This window comes from Perissodus microlepis, chromosome 7 (assembly GCF_051167445.1).
Source record: "Perissodus microlepis isolate ML-2025 ecotype Zambia chromosome 7, ASM5116744v1, whole genome shotgun sequence".
Classification (NCBI taxonomy): Eukaryota; Metazoa; Chordata; class Actinopteri; order Cichliformes; family Cichlidae; genus Perissodus; species Perissodus microlepis.
In genome coordinates, this window is record NC_140467.1 from 55,933,911 (window position 1) to 55,956,591 (window position 22,681).

General features: G+C 40.0%; 1 protein-coding gene and 1 pseudogene across 2 annotated transcripts; one reads left to right on the forward strand and one right to left on the reverse strand.

Annotated features, from left to right (window-relative positions):
* Window positions 1-303: 303 nt before the first annotated feature.
* On the forward strand, window positions 304-928 carry LOC146384228 (uncharacterized; annotated as a pseudogene).
* A 4,096-nt stretch (window positions 929-5,024) lies between these two features.
* cetn3 (centrin 3) lies at window positions 5,025-10,107 on the reverse strand. 2 transcript variants are annotated; one of them, XM_084936132.1, is made up of 5 exons: window positions 9,952-10,107; window positions 8,607-8,742; window positions 8,287-8,401; window positions 7,975-8,166; window positions 5,025-5,674 (listed from the first exon to the last, which is right to left on the reverse strand). In XM_084936132.1, exons 1-5 carry the CDS (start codon window positions 9,966-9,968, stop codon window positions 5,631-5,633), a joined length of 504 nt encoding a protein of 167 aa, XP_084792258.1. In that variant the 5' UTR covers window positions 9,969-10,107; the 3' UTR covers window positions 5,025-5,630. The 2 variants fall into 2 exon arrangements, with proteins under 2 accessions (XP_084792258.1, XP_084792257.1); XM_084936131.1 differs by lacking the exon at window positions 9,952-10,107 and having other exon boundaries at window positions 8,607-8,780.
* Window positions 10,108-22,681: the final 12,574 nt, after the last annotated feature.

Sequence of the window (22,681 nt, forward strand, 5' to 3'; positions counted from 1 at the left end):
AAGAGATTAAAGCATTCAAAGGCAAACAGAAGATGGAGCTCACTTTCACACCAAACTTCAGAAACATACTGGCAGTCTGTCAGAGTTTATGGTTCTCAACCAAGACAAATTAAGAAGTGAAACAACCGCCCATGTCCACCTACTTCAAAATCAAACATGAGGAGTACAGGAACATAAGAAGTTGCAATGAAACAACAGTTATTGTGCATGTCGACTTCTGAGGCCTGGAAATGTAAATTCAGCTCAGAAATACAACCCTGCCATTATGGACAAAACCTCCTACAGATAACACTTCACACGGGCATGTTTTACACCAAACATGAAAAGGCAGGATTCTTCACAACTTCAGTCCAAGCACCAGGATGTAGCAGCCATATGGACCGACATGGATCATGTCCTGAAAGATATAATGGTCGAAGCAAACAGTTTTGCTGTCCTTCCTCCAACTGAGATTCAAGAATGCAACATGGAATTCCCTACATCCCATGGCAAGGGTGCCCCAGATGGCATTGGGGCGACAGTGAAGAGATGTGCAGACCCCGTTGTGCTGAGAGGTGAGGACATTGTGGATGGCAGACACTTACACGAGATTATCATTATATCTTATGACACTATACTCATGCAACCATTGAAATCCATCACAGGAACAAGAAAGATTAATCAAGTATTAGCTCAGAAGAATATCATCCATTGCAGACATGTTTCATGTTTTTGCAGTAAGCCACTGATTTGCCAGTGTTTCAGTCCAGTTGCTTACTCTTTTGATGGCATCTCATGACACCCAGATGAACATCAGATTTCTATGGCTGTTGTATAACAGAGACCTCTGGCGATCTTGATGGAACCAAGGGAAGAAGAGCCCAGCAGAGCACCTGAAGCAACTGAACTGAACAGCCACACAGTTTATTTCAGTACAACCAAATACTAGACAATAATGGAGGAGCATCTGGTGAAGGACCTTTTTTGAGTCCTCAAAACAATCCTAGCATGTTAGTCTCACTGATGTGTCCCATACAAATCATCTGTTTTTAACCATTATGACAAAGTAGATAAGATAAAACCACAGAATTCTGTGCAAGAGGCCCATTTTTTTATTCCTTGGTAATAATATTGTATGGCCCACAATTATTGTCTAAGACTTTTTTTTTCTTTGTACAAATGCAGTTAATACCTGAATAAAGACCTAAATTATTTGATCCCATCAAATTATTTCAAGATTACATTTTAGCAGATGGTTTTCTCACTTCACAGATTATTTAGATGAATTCAATGAAGACATGATTAAACCATCAACTGCAAAAGGACTGTTCATAGAAACCAGAAAGCTTTTTAACCAAGCCAATTAGCGAATCTACATGTGGAACCACAGGTAATCTATGTTTTTACCCCCAATCACAGAGCAATAAGATCTTGGTCTGCCGTCTGATGCATTTGTAGAATTCTCATCAGCACAGATTACTACTAGTAATACAAGAGAGTGAGTGTGGAAAGTCATACAGTGGAAACCACAGGGGGGCGACTTTGAGGTTGTCACTAGGAAGGAACTGGGTTGGGTTATTTCTAGAGCATGTGCTGCTCCAGTCCGGGACGTGACAGCTGAGCATGTACCAGAGGAAGGCTAAGCTCAGGGCCTCACTGTAATAACCACATGCACGTTCATATAATCAACATTAATGATGACTTTCAGCCTAGTTGTGTACATACATACAGTACTTTGTTTCTCAGCCTTTTACAGCATCACTAACATTTGTCCCATTTACAGACTTCAACTCTACTGCTCAAGAGAAAAACCACAGAATCCTTTACTCATTGGCACAGGGTAGTACCAAAGCAAACTGGGTTATTCAACCCCAATCCTCTTAAACATCTGAGTACTTGATGGGGCCTGGGACAGATGAAGTGTAAAGCAATGCGATCCAGATGCCTTCATCCAAACCAATATGTAAAAGCCTGTGGGGAGTCAAGTGACGGAGTTCATGAGGATTCGCCGAAAAGCTCTGTGGGCAAATTTTACTGTGCTTTTATCCACTGTCCTCTTTTTTTTTTTTTTTTTTTTAAATTTTAATATAAAATAATAAAATTAAAATGTAAACTTTACCAGAAGTAGTGCTCACAAAGACCTGAAGGACACAGAGTGCATGCAGTGATCAGGTGCATAATGTGCTGTCACACATCACTCCATCTTGTGGGCAGTCGAAGTACAGCAGGAAGGCTGTACAAGCTTGGTTCAAAACTACTGCATGCAAGTGTGCATTCTGTCCGCAGGTGGAGACATTAACATACAGCAAACACTTTGTCTGCTTTATTCATAACTGCCGAGCCAGGAGACCGATTGGATTTACATATTATTTTAAGTAACTGGTATCAAATACTGTTTTTTTGTAGTAATTTGTGGTTTTGCTATACTAGTCTGTATCAATTATATTGTGTACCATTAATTTTGAATGTTGTTTTTTTCCACTACGAGGCAATGTACACGAGGCAAAGGAGTGCCCTAATTTAGTGTAACTAACATGACCTTGAATATTACTATGCAGCCATTTGGAAAGTTTTCACAGGACTCTGTAGTCCTGTGAAAACCTAAGTACACCCCACACCGTCCCACTGCTAAAGAGATAAGCTGCACAGTATGCAAGTAAATGTCTGATGTGCATAAAGGAGCTCCACAAGGGACTGTGCCATCTTTTTCAGCTCCACTCCCATGAGCACAGACACAGGAGATATTTGATATCCCATGCTATCACATATGCTGCTAATAAAAGAGGACTTCCCACTAAATGTCAGAAAACTTATTAAACCACTTATTTGGGTGTCCACGCCTGCCCCCTGAGCATTTTAAGGCTGAGAGGTTAAAAAAGAAATAAACTGTTAAGAGATTACAATCGATGCTCAAAATGTCATGCTCAATTTTCAGAGTGAGTCTTCAGTACCCACTCCACAAGCCTTGCCTTTTTAGCCCATATTTAACTACATAAAAAATAAGTAGACATGCCCTTTATTTTTGCTACATAGAAATTTGTTTTTATTAGTCATCTTTCATGAGCAATAACAGTATTGCAATAACTGGTGATTAAAACAACCACAGAAAATGCAGGGAAAATGCTTTTTTTCAGTTGAACACAGTGAAATCCCTCCTAAATCCCACAGCAAGTCTCTACATAATTGAGTAAGGCATCACTCAACTATGAAGTTAGGTGGCCCTGGTTGGAAGTCAAGTGATGCAACAAGCCTCCACTCTTAATTTAGGAACAACCAATCCCCTCACTGTTACTGGCAGCCCTAAGCAGCTGAACAACACCCACCCTCCAGAGGAGGGCACAGCTGAACCATGTAACATCCTGCTCCCTGCTCACACACGTTAAATATCCACTGCTTCCTTTTAATCAAGATCCACAGTCTCACTGGTTGTGCAGTCATGCACACCTCATATCAGTCATTCATGTTGGATCAGTGAAGAAGAGTTCAAAGCTCATCACAGTCACATTACAGTATATAGTATGGATATAGCTAGCAGGACATCATTTTGGTGTTTCGAAACCAGATGCAATGAACAGGGTCAGCTCTGACTTAAACTGCATGCTCATTGGCTAATGGCTTGTCAACCATAAATTGGTACCCAGTGAGAAGATCAAAAATAGCCCTCATTTCTCACAGTTGCAAAACAACCAAAATTAAGAAAATGGAGTCCACTTTCTGTACCGTATGACCTGAACCGAACAACCGAGCCCACAGGATAATCTAAAACATGTTTAGAGAGACCCCGGCAGAGGGCCGATACCCTTATGAACGTCCCCCCTTATCTGCAAAGTCTAGGGTTCATGAGGGGTGCAACACAACAAGGGCAACAGCACGAGCTATATAAGCTCAGACTACAAACAGTGTCAAAGATTTTACAATTTCCAAAAAACCATTTACAAATTCTTTACACTGTTAACTTAATTAGGAGGGGAAAAGGAAGCATATTAATTTTCAGGGTCTCCAAGGCCAAAACAAGAAACAAAAACCCCACTCCTCCTGGAAAAAGAAGAACACACTAAATTCTAGGTTAAGACCAAAGAAAAAGTACTATGCCTGTGCCTGGCCACAAAACAGAAGAAAAGGTTTACATAACGAGGAAATGGCAGAGAATAGTGATGGTGCGTTTGAAGCTGAAGCTCATGTGTCCAAAAAAAAAAAAATCAACACACTGCTTCAGCAACACTGTGTCGAGGCTTTGTTTGTCTGAAAGAGTCACGGGATCAATGACGTGATCAAAGCTTCATTTGGCATGCGACTGCTTCAGTACTTGATTTAGTTGCTTTTAAGGAATTGAATCATTGGTGGGATTTATGCTGTGTTTTGGTGGTGATTTTGTGTGATAGCAAACCAGTGTGTGACATAATTACAGACATAAAGCCAGGAAGAGTGGACGCTCTGCCTATTCCTGAAAAAAAACCAAAAAAACAGTTTATCAGCAGTTCTGCTCCCAGGTCTAAAATGTACATAAGAAGTACACATACTATAGCTATAATTATAGAAGTTATAGTATAAGTTACAATATAAGCGTACTTGTCCATTGGCTAATTATATAATCACGTGGAGCCAGGGACCTCACAGCACAAGACACCTATTATAAGGTTGTGTTGTACATCTTATATATAGTGTTTGGGGTGGTTTTTTTTATTAGTAAAAAACTTAAAGAAGTCACAAACACACTATGGCACATGTTTAAACAAAGCACCATATCAGCCCAATATCAGACAGAGCCGTCACATGATATCAAACAGAAGCTGTCAATTCAGCGCTGTAGAGTGGGCAATCATAATGAAGCAGTTCATTGTAAGTTGTAGATTTATGGTGTTCATCATATTTTAGGCCACCAAATGTCACTAAAGATGACTGTGTTGAAAAGGTTCGAGTAATGAACCATTTTTCAATAAAAGCTTCAATACTTCACAAGGCTTCATTTGTCCATCACTACAAACTAGGTCCCACAACAGAGACACACTTACCAGCACTCAGAGAAAGTAAAATGGTAAAAATGGTGCGACTTGCTGGGAAACCAGTTTAATGTGTCAAAAATAAATAGAACACTTGAACATGCACATGTAAACTGGAAATACAACCATTCAAAATAGCCATGTATGAAATATGTGTCCTTTACAATATACAGACACTTCTGATAAAAGCAACAACATTTTACTCCTATTTGTCTATATTTTCCCCAACAGTAAATTAATGTGTTTATAAAAGAGTGAAAAGATCTTTTTACAGGATCTAATTACAGAAAGGTGTGAAATGGTTGCAAAAACACATTAAATATTTAACATAGATGTTATGACATGGGGGAAAAAACCCAACAAAAAAAACCTCAACAACAATTAGCTAATTTTAGAGACTAGCATGATATTGATACTTTAACTTTCACCTTCAATAAGAAATGAGTTTGGCTGACATTGAATCTGTCACACAGTTCAGTACTTTTATGGAATGACTCAAGTACAACCCTCAGGGTCAATGAAACAACTTCTGTCCACCTGCGATGCTTCAGAGGAAGCTGTGCGTCCTTGTTGACAGTCAAGTCGCTTAACTGCTCACAAATTAGACGACCAATCCAACCCAGAAGTCCTCAGCAACAGAGAAATCCCTCATCAGGAGTCCCCGCCCATAATTGTAAGGAACTCCTCCTGGTTTACTGGAAAGGGGGTAAACAAGTCCAGTCAGTCAATGAGAGCACCAAACACAAAAGAAAAAAAGGTTTAAAAATGACAGTTTCAGTTCTCTAAAATACAAAAAACCTTTCGTTTTTGCATGTATGTGTATATATGAATTTCTTGTAACCTTTTTATCTTATTTATTTAAATTCTTTTATTTTGACTACAGTTTCTCTGTTCAGCCCACTTTGACCTTAAGTGGGCTGGAGCTGTGAAACTCCTTTTTCTGTCAGTGTAAACATGTTACATAATTTACTGTTCTTTTACATGACAAAAAAAAAGCTGCTGTGACAAAGAAAGAAATCTGTCAACAGGACTCTTTGGACTTAAATTGTAAGAAATAAAACTACAGAAAAGGTTCTGGTAGCTAATTGCCCGAAGGGTTTTTTGTTTGTTTGTTTTAAACTGTAGTGGTTTAAAAAAAAAAAAAAAAAAAGTGGTACATGCAGACATTTCTACATCTCTGCCATTCTTTTGAAACCTTTTGTCCCCCTACAATGAAAATGGAAAAGGGTATCACTTCAGCCATTTAATCAATTCTGCACTAAGCTTTGCAGTCTACAAAGTCACTGAAATGCAGCCCGATGCTGCTAAATTTACTTTTTCACTTGTTTCTTCACATTTTCCTGACACGCAGGCATTTAAATCCAGCACCCCCATCTCTCTGTGCAACCTAGCTTCCAAAAGTAGGAAGTAGTAACAAAGTAAAAAATACGTTGTTACTGTGCTTAAGTACAACTTTCAGGTATCTTTACTCTACTTCAGTATTTATCTTTCCAACTTCTTTTTACTTTTACTCAAAACAGGTTCATTACTTTTGCTTTAATGTATTTGGGTCGAGCTATTTGTGTCAGGTAATTTCAAATGCAAGGTTTCTATCAGGTCAACAAACACACAAACTGTGTGCAGTTTGTCTCACAGTGTGTTGCTAGCTACAGGTCCAGCTGCTGTGTTTCACAAGGAAGAGAAAAGAAAGAGCGCTAACTTCACTGAAAGATGGAGAAAGATTAGAAAGACAAGAAAGACAGGACGGGAGAGGAAGAAGAGAGCTTAGATTTAAAGGTAAGGACTGCTCAATGGTATTTGATTTAAATGCAGATTATGCAGATTTAAAAGCTTACATGTACATGTGACATTATGTTTTTTCATATTGTGAAACATGCTGCAAATCAAACTGAGATAGACTAACTGTTGTGTTATTAAAAAGTTGCATGAAAATCCTCTGCAGGTTAGTGCAGGTAAACAAGTTAGTTTGCTGTACTGTGATGGATTTAAAGTAAAGAACAGTGTGTGACTAGCGCACACTGGCTGTGGGTCCATGGTCAGTGTAAGGTTACATTCAGTGTAGCAGAAATTCACATGAATTTTCACTGATGATGCTGAAATCCACTGACTTAATTCTACCTTCATACTAACTTTATACCGTATAGGAAAAAGACAGCTTAAATAGTTTATTATCAGCTTAGAAGATGGAAATCAGCCAGGACAACTCATAAAACATCTGCTTACATCTGGTTGAATTCAGTTGTGTACATCTGATCAGCTGATCACAGCCTTTACACTAAGAAAATCTACTGAAGGTCTCAGTAGAAATTATTGTGAGTTATGAGTCTTTTCCCCCACATTAAGCCATTACAACCAATTTAAGGGTTCCCCCACCAGCTGAATCCCACTTTAACCCCTAACTGGCTCTAAAATTTGAGTATATTTCAGATTTAAAATCAGAAAAAAAACCCCATAAAATCGGGGTAGAAAATAAGGGATAAATTGACAGTTTGGAGGAAGTAATTGCTTAATTTAACTCAAAGATCAATAGGAGAAAAAGAGTCTACGTAATTATCAATGGTCCTGAAAGTAGCTGAACATAATGGTACGTCTGTGAGATGGTTATGAGTAATTTTGCTTAAATGGTTAAAATCTCATGAAGGCATTATTAAGTAAGTTTAAAGAATGATTGACGCAATAGCGCTTAACAGAACCACAAACAATTTTTTGAGATTTGAGGCTTTCTTTTTCAGAGGAACTCCAGTAGTCAGAGTCGTACACGGTAAAGATAAAAAACTATTAAGATATGTATTTTTCCCAAACTACTTGACAATAAATATGTCTCCATACGAGCACCTTTTAAATGGTGTTCATACGCCTCTTTTGTGTGTACACCAAAACAAACAAGTCCCGCTCATCCACTCCTGCTCACTTAAACAAACTGAACGTCCCTTCTAGGGATTAAATGTATATCAATAATTATCAATGTTGAAGAAAAGAGCAAGTGCTGACTTACTTTCACCATCTCCATCAGTATCAAACTCCTCGATCATGCTGCGGAGCTCTTCATCGCTGATATTCTCCCCAAGTTCCCGAGCCACACGTCTCAGGTTCCTCAAACTGATCTTTCCTGATTCGTCATCATCAAACAGCTTAAAGGCTTTCATGATCTCCTCTTTCGGATCTCGCTCTAGGATGCGATCAGTCACTGCAGAACCATACATAACATGCATCAGAGTTACTGAAACACTTCAGTTAAAGATGTCAGAGATTTTCTTCCTCTCGGTCCCTGTCTGCACAGGGGCACATGCAGGGAAGGCAAACTTACCAACTTCGCTGAAGTCCTCGAATGTTATTTTCCCATTTCCCTCTCTGTCATAATCCTTAAGGATCTTGAGAACATCCACTTTCTTCACTTCAAAGCCGAGTGCACGCATTGCCACCTGTTGACAGTTTGTGACAGTGAGATGTTTCTGTATTCCAACAGCAGCACAGCAGATGTAAACATGTGAGGAAAAACTGCTTTTTGAGTTCATTATGACAGACATATGGCACATTTTAACATACTAAACACAGCAGATTAAATACTGCGTCACCGGACTGTTCTTAGCTGTCAAACTTGTTTTCCTCTCATCATCCAGTGCTCACCTTCAGCTCGTGGTAGTCAATTTCTTTGTCTTTGTCTGTGTCAAACAACTCAAATGCTTCTTTGATTTCATGTTTCTGATCCTCAGTGAGCTCTCTCCTCTTCTTACGCTTGGTTTTGTCTGCCATGAGCTCCGTTCTGGAGAGAGACAGATGCAGCATGTGATATACAAATGTACACAGGTTTCAGCTGCAATCATATTGCAAACATTTTTCTTTAACTTAAGTGACACACTTATCTGCTGTTACCCCAAATTAAAGCTTCAATACAGAGTATGTTGTACAGCGTATGGCAGGACACCACAGCTTTACAGAAGAAGGTTAGCTAAAAAGCAAAGGGCTGACAAAACACACAATAGACAAATATGCAGGCAGTGCACTCAGTGTTTAGACAACGTACACAGCCTTGTGATCAGTTTTACCCAGCCTGAGAAAACAAACTTAAAATCTGTAACTATTTACAGACTGAAGTTTACAGGTATCTACGCTCTGTGTTTGCAACACAAGCAGAGTGCAGTGCATATATCGTTAGCAATCTAACGAAGTATCTACGACCAAATACTTATTCAATAATATCTGATTTATCAGCAACTTAACAACATGATAGAGTAATACTCTGACACCTGTTTATCTAAATATCAATAACATTACAAAATAACATAACAAAACAAATTGACTGTAGTATCACTATAACATTAATTGTCAGATACACATAACACTGAAGTGTTTGGCTGACAGCTGATACAGCTACTTTCGTCGGTTAGATTTTCTTTGTTTTTGGTCCTTTTTCCCCCTTTCTGTGCCAATTCAACACAAGATTATCCATGTATAATGTTTAATATAGGGTTTTCCCCTTACAATTCCACTACACATACACAAAAGTGTATGTGCACTGAATAAAACGGAATCAGCAACTATGTTGGTCAAGAATGCTGATTTGTTTAAAAAATAAATGAGAAAAAACGCTCCTTTGTACTGGTACTGATGACTTTGTGCTGTGGCTATGCAGTCGAGCCTTACTGAACGTGTACGTCTGATGAAAGACAAACGATGCACAGGGGTGGCATCTGAACAGTAGTTTTGCAACTAAATGTGGTCTATAGTACAGTACATTGTAGTCGTCCAAGTCACATTCAAAGAAACGAAAAACAAAAAAACAGTAAGCAGCTAACGTCGACTCTACACTGATTAGTAGCTGCAGCTAATTCCTATGCACTATCGCTCCCGAACAAACACAGCAAACACGTTGCAAAGTTAACATGCTAGCGCCTCTTATGTGAAAGAGCTAGCGAATAGCTCTGTGCGCTGGTTTGAGGAACGTTGGAATAACTGCGACAAACCGGCTTACCTCAGAGACAGGCTCATTGTGAGGGGATTTAACGGCCCTGAAACAATTACTCTTATTACTGTCACCAAACACAATATCACCGAGGCCGACACACAACAATTCCGTTTATCCGCGCTCACATTCACATTTCCTATTGGTCGCTGGTCACCAGGCAGCAGCAAATTGCTTTCTGGTTGGCTTAGAGTGTTCTTCTTCATCTTCTTCTTCTTCTTCTTCTTCTGCTTATTTATTTATTTTAATATTTCCTCTAGTGCAATTACAGCGGATCGGAGCAGTATCGCCGCCAGCTCCACGTGTGCTGCACTGTATAACAATGCAGTAGACGTGCACATGTGTATGGCAAATCAATACAAATCATTTAAACTACGACGATTATAACACGTAAAAGTCCCTAAAATGTAGTAAGTATTTAAGTATAATTCTGAACAGTATTCACCATAGAACAAGATCCTATGAGTGTTTTATTTATTTATTTATTTTTTTACTGCATTTTATTGTGTGCCAGCTATGTTTAAAAGCTATTTTATACGAGGCTGTGACTAATTATTATTTAAATTAATGTTTAAAATGTACTTGACATCATCATCATCATCAGCATTATTATTATTATTATTATTATTATTATTATTAATAATTAATTAATTAATTAATTAATTAATTAATTTATTTATTTATTTATTTATTTATTTATTTATTTATTTTCATTTTTTTAGCAGTCGTAGTAGTAGTAGTATTTCAACTGCTGAACAAAGCAATATCCTATGTAGGATAAATAAAGTATTTTTAATATTGTTGTGCTGATATTTTCTTGGTAAGTTGATTGATTGGGTTTTTTTTAAGCATTTAGAAAATGATGCTGGACCTTTGCAGTCAGTGCAAAAAGAAAATGTCGAACCATGAACATTTTTCATGTGTTCACATATGTGTATTTTATGTCTCCGTCTTCCTACTCTAGACCTCCTCCACCTGAATAAAACAATACATTTTCATTTTATTTATTTGTTCAGCAATCAGTAGTTGTTTGTTTCATTTGTTTGTTTGTTTGTTTTAGTCATTTGTGTCTCTTTGTAATCTTTTCAGATTTTATTGACTTTTTAACAAGAACTCTCAACTTCAAACAGAAACCCTGCAGGAGTCTTTTAAATCTATAACAATTTTTTAAATTATCATATTTTAAGGTGTTTTGTACACAATTACCTTCATATAAGATGAATGCTGTGCAATGAAAAATCTGTTTCTCTCTGAAATGCAAAGTATGGATTATTGTTTGAGAAGATCACTTCACGTGTATGTATTTTATACATACACTAATAACAATCTTCAATCTGAATCTTTATTTGTCTGCAGATTTTATAGTGTGAACCTTTTGATGAGGTGCAGACATGAGTTTGATTTCAGTAGCAGGTGCATCCCCAGCACTTCCTGAATGGGCATCTTTCTCCTGCTAACCAAATGAGCTTCTCTGTTTTCTATCACCTACACTTTCAATTCTAACACTTACAGCATATTTTAATAAAAGCCACATTTACCCATTGGCACATACATGCATGTGATACTTTATGCTGCTCTAAGTACTTCATAACTAACAGTGGTGGGACTCAAACCTCCAACTCGCCACTCTATCTCCTCTACTGCCTGAGCCACAGTCACCCCCTAGTACTCTGTCAGTACTGTATAACTGAGGTATTAATTACCTCAAGGGATGAAAAATGAAGGCAGTGCTTTAAGTGCCAAAACCTGCAGTTTCTCTTACAAGACATTAGCTGCATTGCTCTATTATATCTTTATTTAGCAGTATACAGTGTATACCACTTATGATAAAAAAAACTGCAGTCTTTTCTCTAAATTAGATAAAGACATCTGCTGTCTAAAACTGAGTATTGCAATAATGATGAGAAAGCCTCTCTCTTCACTGAGCCTTTTGTTACAGGCAGGGCAGCAGAGGGATTATGCTGTTGTAACCCAGTGAGTTTACACGACTCAGTAATGCACTACAACATGTTATTGTTAATTGTGATTCATCATTACTCTGTTAATCACTGAGTAGTAAATCAATAATAAAAGATAAATACTATAAATATAAGAATAAAACCCAAAGAGTATATTTAACACCCCTACTGGTTAGGAAGGAACAAGCCCCGCCTTCCCCTGCTCTGTACCGTCACGTGCTCAGACACAGAGAGAGCCGGAGGTGCACGAGACCATCGCTGATTTTCACCGCCAAGCTTTTTGCTGGAAAATAACTATTAACTTGGTAAATTGAGCAAATATCCATACTGGAGCTCTGCATGGACCTTGGAGAAACGGACCTGATTTGTTGTGAACATTTTGGACCTTGAAACCATCGCGGTGAGTCAGAAGCTGTTAAGCTAACCTTGAAGCTAAAAAGCTAACAAGAAGTTAACGGGGAATATAATGGCCCAATTTCAATGTTGTAGATCTGCACGGGAGCGGATGAAATGGACAAGATCCTCTCTGAGAGTTGAACATTAGAAGTGTGCTGGTGAGTTAAACTGGGGCTGGGCGAATCAGGCTAATTGAAAAGCTAACTAGCCTGATGCTTATAGCTGTAGCTGACCACGTTTTCACTGTGGGAGAACACACGGGGTTTCTCACGGAGTTCAGCCATTCTGAGCACTCAGCTTGTGTGCTGATGATGTTCTAGTATTACTTGTTGAATATTAAATGCACTAAAATTAGATGATGGAATAAGTTAATGTTGATCTTAAAGGTCATGAATCTACTTTATTTTTGTTACATTTGATGCTCGAGCGGCACTGGATAGATGTCCGTGTGTATTCTTACTGTGCTGATACGTTACCACATACTGTAAAACTACAGCCTGTGTGTTTTTGTATATTCTTTTGGTAATTTTATTCTGTACATTGAGTGTAAATAATATATTGCTTCATTACTATGCAGTGTAAAGTAGGGCTGCCACAAACGATTATTTTGATAGTCGACTAGTCACCGATTATTTTTGCGATTAGTCGACTAATCGGATCATGCATCCATTGAACGTAAAACGTACAGCTTATTGCACCAGCATGCATCTGCTCTTATATAACTATTATTAGCTTACAGCTTTAAGTGTTTAAGGTATGCGCTAACTAAAAATAAAGACAAGATGATAGTTTATTAAATTTTAATGAAGTTTGCAGATTGTTTCGGTGGAGTTTAGTAAACTGAGACGTCTGCTCCTTGCTATCTAAAATATAACAGGACACCGCAGTATATTCTCGAGCATCTCACACTTCTGATAATCAGTTGTCTGCTTGACATTTATTCAGCTGTGTAAAAACTATAACTTTAATCTCAGCCAAACCGATTTACTCAGGAACAAATAAAATACTGAAAAAAGCCAAACAATAACATTTTTAAGTTCTCTAATTGACTTATATATATTTAACCTGAGTTAGTGAAAGATGGCGGTGGGTTTGAAAACGATTTGCCGGGAGTCTGGTGTTCTCACCGGCTCTAGTGAGCCTGTAAACCCGGCTAGCTAACGAGCTAGTGGGTAACAGACGTCTCCGAAAACGTCGGAGCGCTTTTGAAAATATGTGGTGTCTTGATAAACTGAGCAGATGTTTGAAGTTTACACAGCTACATTCTCGCCTGAAAATATGTTAAACGTTTATTTTGTGACCCAGAAAGAATAATAAGAGTAACATTAAAACTAACTAGCTGCCGCCATTGTTGGAAACTGAGCAGGGCCGCGCTATGAATTCTGGGACAGAGCTACTTCTTCTTCTTCGGGGTTTAACGAAATGTGCACCTTGATGATAGAATAAGCTGATTGTGATTTAAAGATTGCATTCATGATTAAGATGCACTGTATAGACTATAGTTAGAAATTAGAATTAATGTTTTGTGCTTGTTTTGTTATAGCACTTGCATTATTTACACATATGGCCATGTATATCATTAGAGTGGGAACTGAATTAGTAATAGTCCTGTTGTTTACAGGCTAGGTTTTTTTTATGGGATCGTGAGACCTGGATCTCTTCCTGACGAGGAAGATGGCGAGCCTTTCCCTTTGAACCGAACCACAGCCATTCCGAGTTGGCCCAGAAGGGCAGGTTGCTCTTCTCTCACGAACAATTGCAACAGTGCGGTAGGACGAAATCGCACCAATCACAAACTTTTGACCTATTGGATTTGACTTGACTGAACACTGACTATTAAGCCGGCACGACTGACATATCTGAGCTCAGATAGGATTCTGATTGTTATTATTATTGCTGTCACTGTATTTTATTTTATGTTTTCATTCCTGTTCATGAAATGCTGTTAAATTGTTGCTAAATAGTTTAATACAATTCATAGCAACTTTACCTGTGGCTCCTGTCATTCTTCTCCACGCAACTCACTTTATCCCTCCTACGAATCTAGCTATTGGCCCATTCTCTCCATCTTACTTTAACTTCCCCTACCCTATCCTGTACTTGGCTACAGAAAGTGGCGAGCCAGCCAGGAGGGTTTGCAGAGTTGTTAGTCCACCCAAAATTTAATAAAACATTTAAGAGTGCCTGGAGCTTCACAGTGACTTGTTTTTTTTCTACTGGTACTTTTACGTGTCCTAACAATGGAAGTTGTGAAAACAGAGAATGTTAAAGTTCAAAATGCTGTCTTGGTCAGTGGTTTAACTAACACAGACATTGATAAAGAAATAATTGAGTTCTTAGAAGCTTTCGGTCCTGTCAGTAGGCAGATTAAGTTACCAACTGGTGGTCAGATTATTGTGGAGTTTCAATTTGAGGCTACTGCTAAAGAACTAGAGAAAAGATATTTGCCTTATGACAGACTTTGCACTGTGAAACCTGAAGTTGTCTATCACATTCGAGACCTAGCCAGTGCGTATAGCATTGAAACCAGCGCATCAGCTACTGTAACTTACCTGTCACAGCTTAAAGATGTGGCAGCACGAAGCAACCGATCGTTTAAAGACCTTTTGATGGATGAACTAGCTAAAATTGGGGAGTCATTGGGAGGGGATGTCCACACAGTTGAGCCTTCCACTGAACAAGAGCCAGTGCCCCACAGTGATGAGGCCCTACCTTCTCCCCCTTTAACACCCAATAGCAACCATGTAAGTGCCTTGAATACTCACCCACCAGCAGAGGCTGAGAAACAAACCCCTCAGATTCCCACCGACCTTTTAAGCACACCTGAAGTGCAGCGGGTTATTGTAGAGCACATTGTTAAAAGAAGTGAAGTCATTCCCCCACCAAACTCGCAATACAGACTGAAACCTTTTTCAGGGAGAGTTCCACATCCTCCTTTCGAAACTGACTATGACACTTGGCGCAGCAGCGTAGAGTTTTGCTTGACTGATCCCTCGCTCACCGAAACTCAAGTTGTGCGAAAGATTGTTGAAAGTCTTTCACCCCCTGCAGCGGACCTGGTGAAAGCTCTTGGTCCAAAAGCAAACCCCAAAACTTACCTTGAACATCTTGATTCTGCCTATGCAACTGTAGAGGACGGTGACGAACTCTTTGCTCGCTTGAGTGAAAAACCCTCACATTACCTGCAAAGATTGCACACAGTGTTAAACCTAGTCATAAAAAGAGACGTAATTGCTTCTAGTGACATCAATAAACAGCTCCTGAGACAATTTTGTAGAGGGTGTTGGGACAGCTCATTGATTGCAAACCTTCAACTTGAACAAAAGAAAGACGACCCACCTCATTTTGCAGAGCTACTCCTCCACCTACGCACCGAGGAGGACAAACAGGCAAGTAAAGCAACCCGCATGAAACAACATTTGGGGATCCAAAAGACTCGTGTTTATTCTAACATGCAAACCACACGCTCTCAAGGTAGGAACGATTATGAGCATGAAATGGACAGCAATTCGTCTGACCTCCAGAAGCAAATTGCTGACCTCAGGTCTCAAATCGCACAGCTCAGAGCTGACAAAACAGAGAAAAGATCACAGAAACTTCAAAAGGAAGCAAAAAGGAACACAAGTACCAAAACTCAGAACAAGCCGGAACAGATACCACAAATTGTTGCAGTGTCAGCCAAACCCAAACCTGGATACTGTTTCAAGTGTGGAGAAGATGGTCTTATCGCTTCCAGCTGTAGTAACGATCCCAACCCAGCATTAGTAGCAGCTAAAAGGAATGCCCTCAGACAAAAGCAGCGAGAATGGGAAATATCCAGACCAGTCGATGAGTCCTTTAATTTAAACTAGAAGGAGCCCCTGTCGCGGGACAGATGGGTGCTAAATCTGAACCAAGTCCCACTGAGAAAAAGACAACAAAAGCCCAATGTGAAACAGCTAATGTTCACTCAGTGCCTAAACTTCCCAAAAGACTTGTGGGTAGAAAATGCACAGCCAGAGTTGTTATCAACGGCGTTGAATGTAGTTGCTTGCTCGACTCAGGCTCTCAAGTAACCACTATTGCCAAATCCTTCTATCAAGAACACTTACCTGATCATCCTATAAAACCCATCAGTGATCTCCTAGAGGTCGAAGGTGCGAATGGTCAGACAGTCCCTTACTTGGGATACATTGAGACGAGTATCATGTTCCCCAAAGATCTCGATCAGTCAGAGCTTGAACTATCTACTCTTGCCTTAGTTGTCCCTGACATTCGCTCAAACTCAGACACACCTCTACTAATTGGCACAAATACACTTGACCCCTTATATGAGCATCTTTGTGAGAGCACCTTACCTGACTTTAAGGTACTCCCTTATGGATACCAACAAGTGCTAAAGACATTAGCATCCAGAAAAAGACAAACTGACAGTGGCAAGATCGGCTTGGTAAAACTTCAAAGTAGAACCCAAGAAGTCCTTCCTGCAAATCAAAAGCTACTAGTGGAAGGTTTTATGCATGCTAGCCACGCTAAGCCTGAAGAGTGTGCACTTATTGAACAGCCCACTACCGGCTCCCTACCTGGTGGTGTGTTTGTAGATTGTTGCCTTATATCTCTGCCAAAGCACGGACCTTATAAAGTTCCTGTGTTGCTGAGAAACGAGACTAACCATGACATTACATTGCCCACTAAGTGTGTAATTGCTGAGTTAGTTGCCCCTGACTGTGTCATGCCATGTCCTGAGCCTGAGAAAGGCGACCAAAAGGTGTCTGCAACGTGTAACTCTCAGCAGCAGACTTCAACCTCAAGACCCCCTCTCAGTTTCGACTTTGGTGAATCACCACTATCTGAAGAGTGGAAAGAGAAGATAGCTGAAAAGCTAAACACCTTCTCTGATGTTTTCTCACACAATGATCTTGATTTTGGGCATGCCACACATGTAAAACATCACATCAACTTAAAAGACGAAACCCCCTTCAAACAGAGATCTCGCCTGATTCATCCCCATGATTACGAGGCAGTTAAAAAGCACTTACAAGCCCTCTTAGATGCAGGCATAATCAGAGAATCTGAATCTCCATTCTCATCACCGATAGTGGTGGTCCGCAAAAAGAATGGTGATGTGCGGTTATGCATTGATTTTAGGAAGCTTAACTTGCAGACTATCCGCGATGCCTATGCCTTGCCAAACTTAGAGGAGTCGTTTTCTGCTCTTGCAGGATCTCAGTGGTTCTCTGTGATGGACCTTAAGTCAGGGTACTGTCAAATTGAGATGTGTGAAGAAGATAAGCCAAAGACAGCCTTCGTGTGCCCCTTCGGCTTCTACGAATTTAATCGTATGCCCCAGGGAATAACAAATGCCCCAAGCACTTTCCAAAGGCTTATGGAAAAGTGTATGAAAGACATCAATCTGAAAGAAGTGTTAGTCTTTTTGGATGATTTGATAGTCTTTTCCAGTTCCCTTGAAGATCATGAGGCCCGACTCATTCATGTTCTTGAGCGACTCAGAGAGTACGGGCTGAAACTCTCGCCCGACAAATGTCGCTTCTTCCAAACATTAGTCCGTTATCTAGGCCACATTGTATCTAGAGACGGCGCAAAGACTGACCCCGAAAAAACTGAAGCACTCAAGACCTGGCCGAGACCCCAAACCTTAAAAGAACTCCAATCGTTTCTTGGTTTTACCGGTTATTACCGGAGATTTGTCAAAGATTACTCAAAAATTGTCAAGCCCCTCACCTCCCTCACAGCTAGCTATCCTCCGAGACGAAAGCATTGTAAAAACCCACCCAGTGATCCAAAGTATCTGAACCCCAAAGAACCCTTTGGTGATCGTTGGGGACCAGAGTGCCAGAAATCGTTTCAAACTATTATTGAAAAACTCACCACCTCACCAGTCCTTGGGTATGCTGATGCAAAGTTACCTTACCTGGTACACACAGATGCCAGTACAACCGGACTTGGGGCAGCTCTTTATCAAGTGCATAATGGAACCACACAGGTTATAGCCTATGCAAGTCGTGGTCTATCCCGTAGTGAAGCTAGATACCCCGCCCACAAGTTAGAATTTCTAGCTTTAGAGTGGGCCATAACTGACAAGTTTCATGACTATTTATATGGGAACACATTAACAGTCATCACCGACAATAACCCATTGACTTACCTTCTGACCACAGCAAAGCTTGATGCCACGAGTTATCGTTGGTTGGCTGCATTGTCCACCTATAACTTTGACATTAAGTACAGAGCTGGGAGACAAAATCTTGATGCAGATGGACTATCTAGGAAACCACATGACAAACCTGAAGACGATCCAGTTTTTATTGAGGAATGTCAACGCATTGACAAGTTCAGATCCCATCTCTTGTCCTCAGTCAAAGATGTCGAGCTCCAACTTCAATCTGATACCGTGATGGCAGCCTGTCAAAGACATATGGCCATGGATCAGACTGAACCCTCTTGTGCTCTAGTCCAGTCACTTGCCATGTCTGCAGTTGCCATTCCAGACATGTTTCAAGAAGAAGGCAATGATAACAATCTCCTAGCCTTACCCAGATACACCCATACTGATCTTGTCAACCTGCAGAGAAAAGACCCAGCCATTAGTGAAGTCATCAAGCTGCTGGCAGCTGACTCACGTCCACCAGCCAATACTAAGTCTGAGTCTCACGATGTTCTCTTATTTTTAAGGGAGTGGAAACGTCTTGACCTCCAAAATGACTTGCTGTACCGGAAACGCCAGTTGGGGCCAGAGACCTTGTTGCAGTTGGTCCTTCCTGATTCCTTACGCCCTACAGTTATGCTCAGTCTTCATGACAACATGGGGCATTTAGGGGTCGAACGCACACTGGAACTCATTCGGTCACGTTTCTACTGGCCAAAAATGGCAATTGATGTCGAAAAGAAAGTGAAAGCTTGCGAGAGATGTGTCCGTAGAAAAGCCCTGCCAGATAAGGCTGCTCCTCTGGTAAATATTAAAACTTCCAGGCCCATGGAGCTAGTCTGCATGGATTTCCTCTCAATAGAACCCGACAGTAAAAATACTAAAGATGTCCTAGTGATCACGGATCATTTTACAAAGTATGCTGTGTCCATTCCAACCAAAGACCAGAAAGCCACCACCGTTGCAAAGAACTTATGGGAGAACTTCCTAGTTCATTATGGCTTTCCAGAGCGACTTCATAGCGATCAAGGGAGAGACTTTGAATCGCGTACAATCAAAGAACTGTGCTCTCTGCTCGGTATCCGCAAAGTCCGAACAAGTCCTTATCATCCTCGTGGCAACCCTGTTGAGCGATACAATCGCACGTTACTCAGTATGCTTGGTACCTTGAAAGACACCGAGAAACATCACTGGCGTGACTTCGTAAAACCACTTACTCACGCTTATAACTGTACAAAAAATGACAGGCTATTCTCCTTATGAGTTAATGTTTGGTAGACAGCCTCGCTTGCCCATTGATATTGCCTTTGGCCTGCCACAGCCAAACAAGCCACAGTTGACTCACTCTCAATACGTCAAGCAGTTGAAAAGCTACCTCGAACAGAGCTACGAAATAGCCATCAAAAACTCCCAGAAAATAGCTGACAAAAACAAGAAACAGTTTGACAAAATCATCCGTGAATCCACACTACATGTGGGAGACCGAGTCTTGGTTCGAAATCTCCGTCTGAGAGAGAAGCACAAATTAGCGGACAAATGGGAGCAAACGGTATATATCATCACCAAACAAATGGAAAACTTACCAGTATATACTGTAAAACCGGAAAACGGAGATGGACCCAACAGAACACTCCACAGAGATCTGTTACTTCCTTGTGGATTTCTCTCACCAACAGAGCATGAACCTGAGCGAGTCACAAAAACTAACAGACCACGCACAAGACAAAGTTCAGCTTTGGAAGTTGACTCCGACCAAACACTTGAGGAAGAGGAAGATGAGTTTTATTACCCTGAACCTCCACAAGTGAAAGACAGACATTTCTACCAAGTATGTGCCATGCCGCCAACACAAGGATTTAAACAAAACAAATATCCTGTAAATGATAACGAACAACCTAACACATTATCGGACATGACAGACTTACCTGAAAAGGAAACTGAGAACGAAACTGAAACATACTTACCTGAGCAGGAAACTGAGAACGAAACTGAAACATACTTACCTGAAGGCGAAATTGGAAGTTCAACTGACACCAACTTACCTCAAATGGACAGTGAAACAGACCTACCTCAGACAGAACGTGAAAGTGAAGCAAACTTACCACCAAGTGAAAGTGACACAAGCCTACAAAACAACACACCAAGTGAGTCTGAAACAGACACTCGAAAAGACAAAAATGTTTTGTCGACCAGTTTGTCAGATTCACCGTTGTCAGAGAACTCAACTCATCAACTTTCACCTGAAAGACAAGTTGAAAACGATGATGAACCTTAAACCTTGCAAACAGAAACACAGATCAGAAGATCTGAAAGAATTTGCCTACCATCCCAAAGACTCACTTATCCTCAGCTAGGTAACCCACTAGTAACAGTGGTTAAATCACTCTTTCAAGGATTGAACAAAGCTTTCATCGACTCCCTTGCTCATGATGTTGACTATTCCACTAGAGCCATGCACGGGGACGTGCATGAGATTTAAGGGGGGAGGATGTAACCCAGTGAGTTTACACGACTCAGTAATGCACTACAACATGTTATTGTTAATTGTGATTCATCATTACTCTGTTAATCACTGAGTAGTAAATCAATAATAAAAGATAAATACTATAAATATAAGAATAAAACCCAAAGAGTATATTTAACACCCCTACTGGTTAGGAAGGAACAAGCCCCGCCTTCCCCTGCTCTGTACCGTCACGTGCTCAGACACAGAGAGAGACGGAGGTGCACGAGACCATCGCTGATTTTCACCGCCAAGCTTTTTGCTGGAAAATAACTATTAACTTGGTAAATTGAGCAAATATCCATACCGGAGATCTGCATGGACCTTGGAGAAACAGACCTGATTTGTTGTGAACATTTTGGACCTTGAAACCATCGCGGTGAGTCAGAAGCTGTTAAGCTAACCTTGAAGCTAAAAAGCTAACAAGAAGTTAACGGGGAATATAATGGCCCAATTTCAATGTTGTAGATCTGCACGGGAGCGGATGAAATGGACAAGATCCTCTCTGAGAGTTGAACATTAGAAGTGTGCTGGTGAGTTAAACTGGGGCTGGGCGAATCAGGCTAATTGAAAAGCTAACTAGCCTGATGCTTATAGCTGTAGCTGACCACGTTTTCACTGTGGGAGAACACACGGGGTTTCTCACGGAGTTCAGCCATTCTGAGCACTCAGCTTGTGTGCTGATGATGTTCTAGTATTACTTGTTGAATATTAAATGCACTAAAATTAGATGATGGAATAAGTTAATGTTGATCTTAAAGGTCATGAATCTACTTTATTTTTGTTACATTTGATGCTCGAGCGGCACTGGATAGATGTCCGTGTGTATTCTTACTGTGCTGATACGTTACCACATACTGTAAAACTACAGCCTGTGTGTTTTTGTATATTCTTTTGGTAATTTTATTCTGTACATTGAGTGTAAATAATATATTGCTTCATTGCTATGCAGTGTAAAGCAATGCTCCTGTAATTCAGTTAAAGGGCAATACTGTAAAAAAACAATCTACCATAGTTTATGGTTTATTTCTGATTTCTGATAGAAATGTGCACCTTGATGATAGAATAAGCTGATTGTGATTTAAAGATTGCATTCATGATTAAGATGCACTGTATAGACTATAGTTAGAAATTAGAATTAATGTTTTGTGCTTGTTTTGTTATAGCACTTGCATTATTTACACATATGGCCATGTATATCATTAGAGTGGGAACTGAATTAGTAATAGTCCTGTTGTTTACAGGCTAGGTTTTTTTTATGGGATCGTGAGACCTGGATCTCTTCCTGACGAGGAAGATGGCGAGCCTTTCCCTTTGAACCGAACCACAGCCATTCCGAGTTTGCCCAGAAGGGCAGGTTGCTCTTCTCTCACGAACAATTGCAACAGTGCGGTAGGATGAAATCGCACCAATCACAAACTTTTGACCTATTGGATTTGACTTGACTGAACACTGACTATTAAGCCGGCACGACTGACATGTCTGAGCTCAGATAGGATTCTGATTGTTATTATTATTGCTGTCACTGTATTTTATTTTATGTTTTCATTCCTGTTCATGAAATGCTGTTAAATTGTTGCTAAATAGTTTAATACAATTCATAGCAACTTTACCTGTGGCTCCTGTCATTCTTCTCCACGCAACTCACTTTATCCCTCCTACGAATCTAGCTATTGGCCCATTCTCTCCATCTTACTTTAACTTCCCCTACCCTATCCTGTACTTGGCTACACTGTG

What these genes read in the sequence shown, in the direction of transcription:
- cetn3 (XM_084936131.1), bottom strand. Translation starts at nt 8,765, where the DNA reads ATGCTGCATCTGTCTCTCTCCAGAACGGAGCTCATGGCAGACAAAACC. An exon ending in TTGACTACCACGAGCTGAAG is followed by an intron (nt 8,402 to 8,606) that starts GTGAGCACTGGA and finishes AACTGTCAACAG; the next exon opens with GTGGCAATGCGTGCACTCGG. An exon ending in CGAGGACTTCAGCGAAGTTG is followed by an intron (nt 8,167 to 8,286) that starts GTAAGTTTGCCT and finishes ATGGTTCTGCAG; the next exon opens with TGACTGATCGCATCCTAGAG.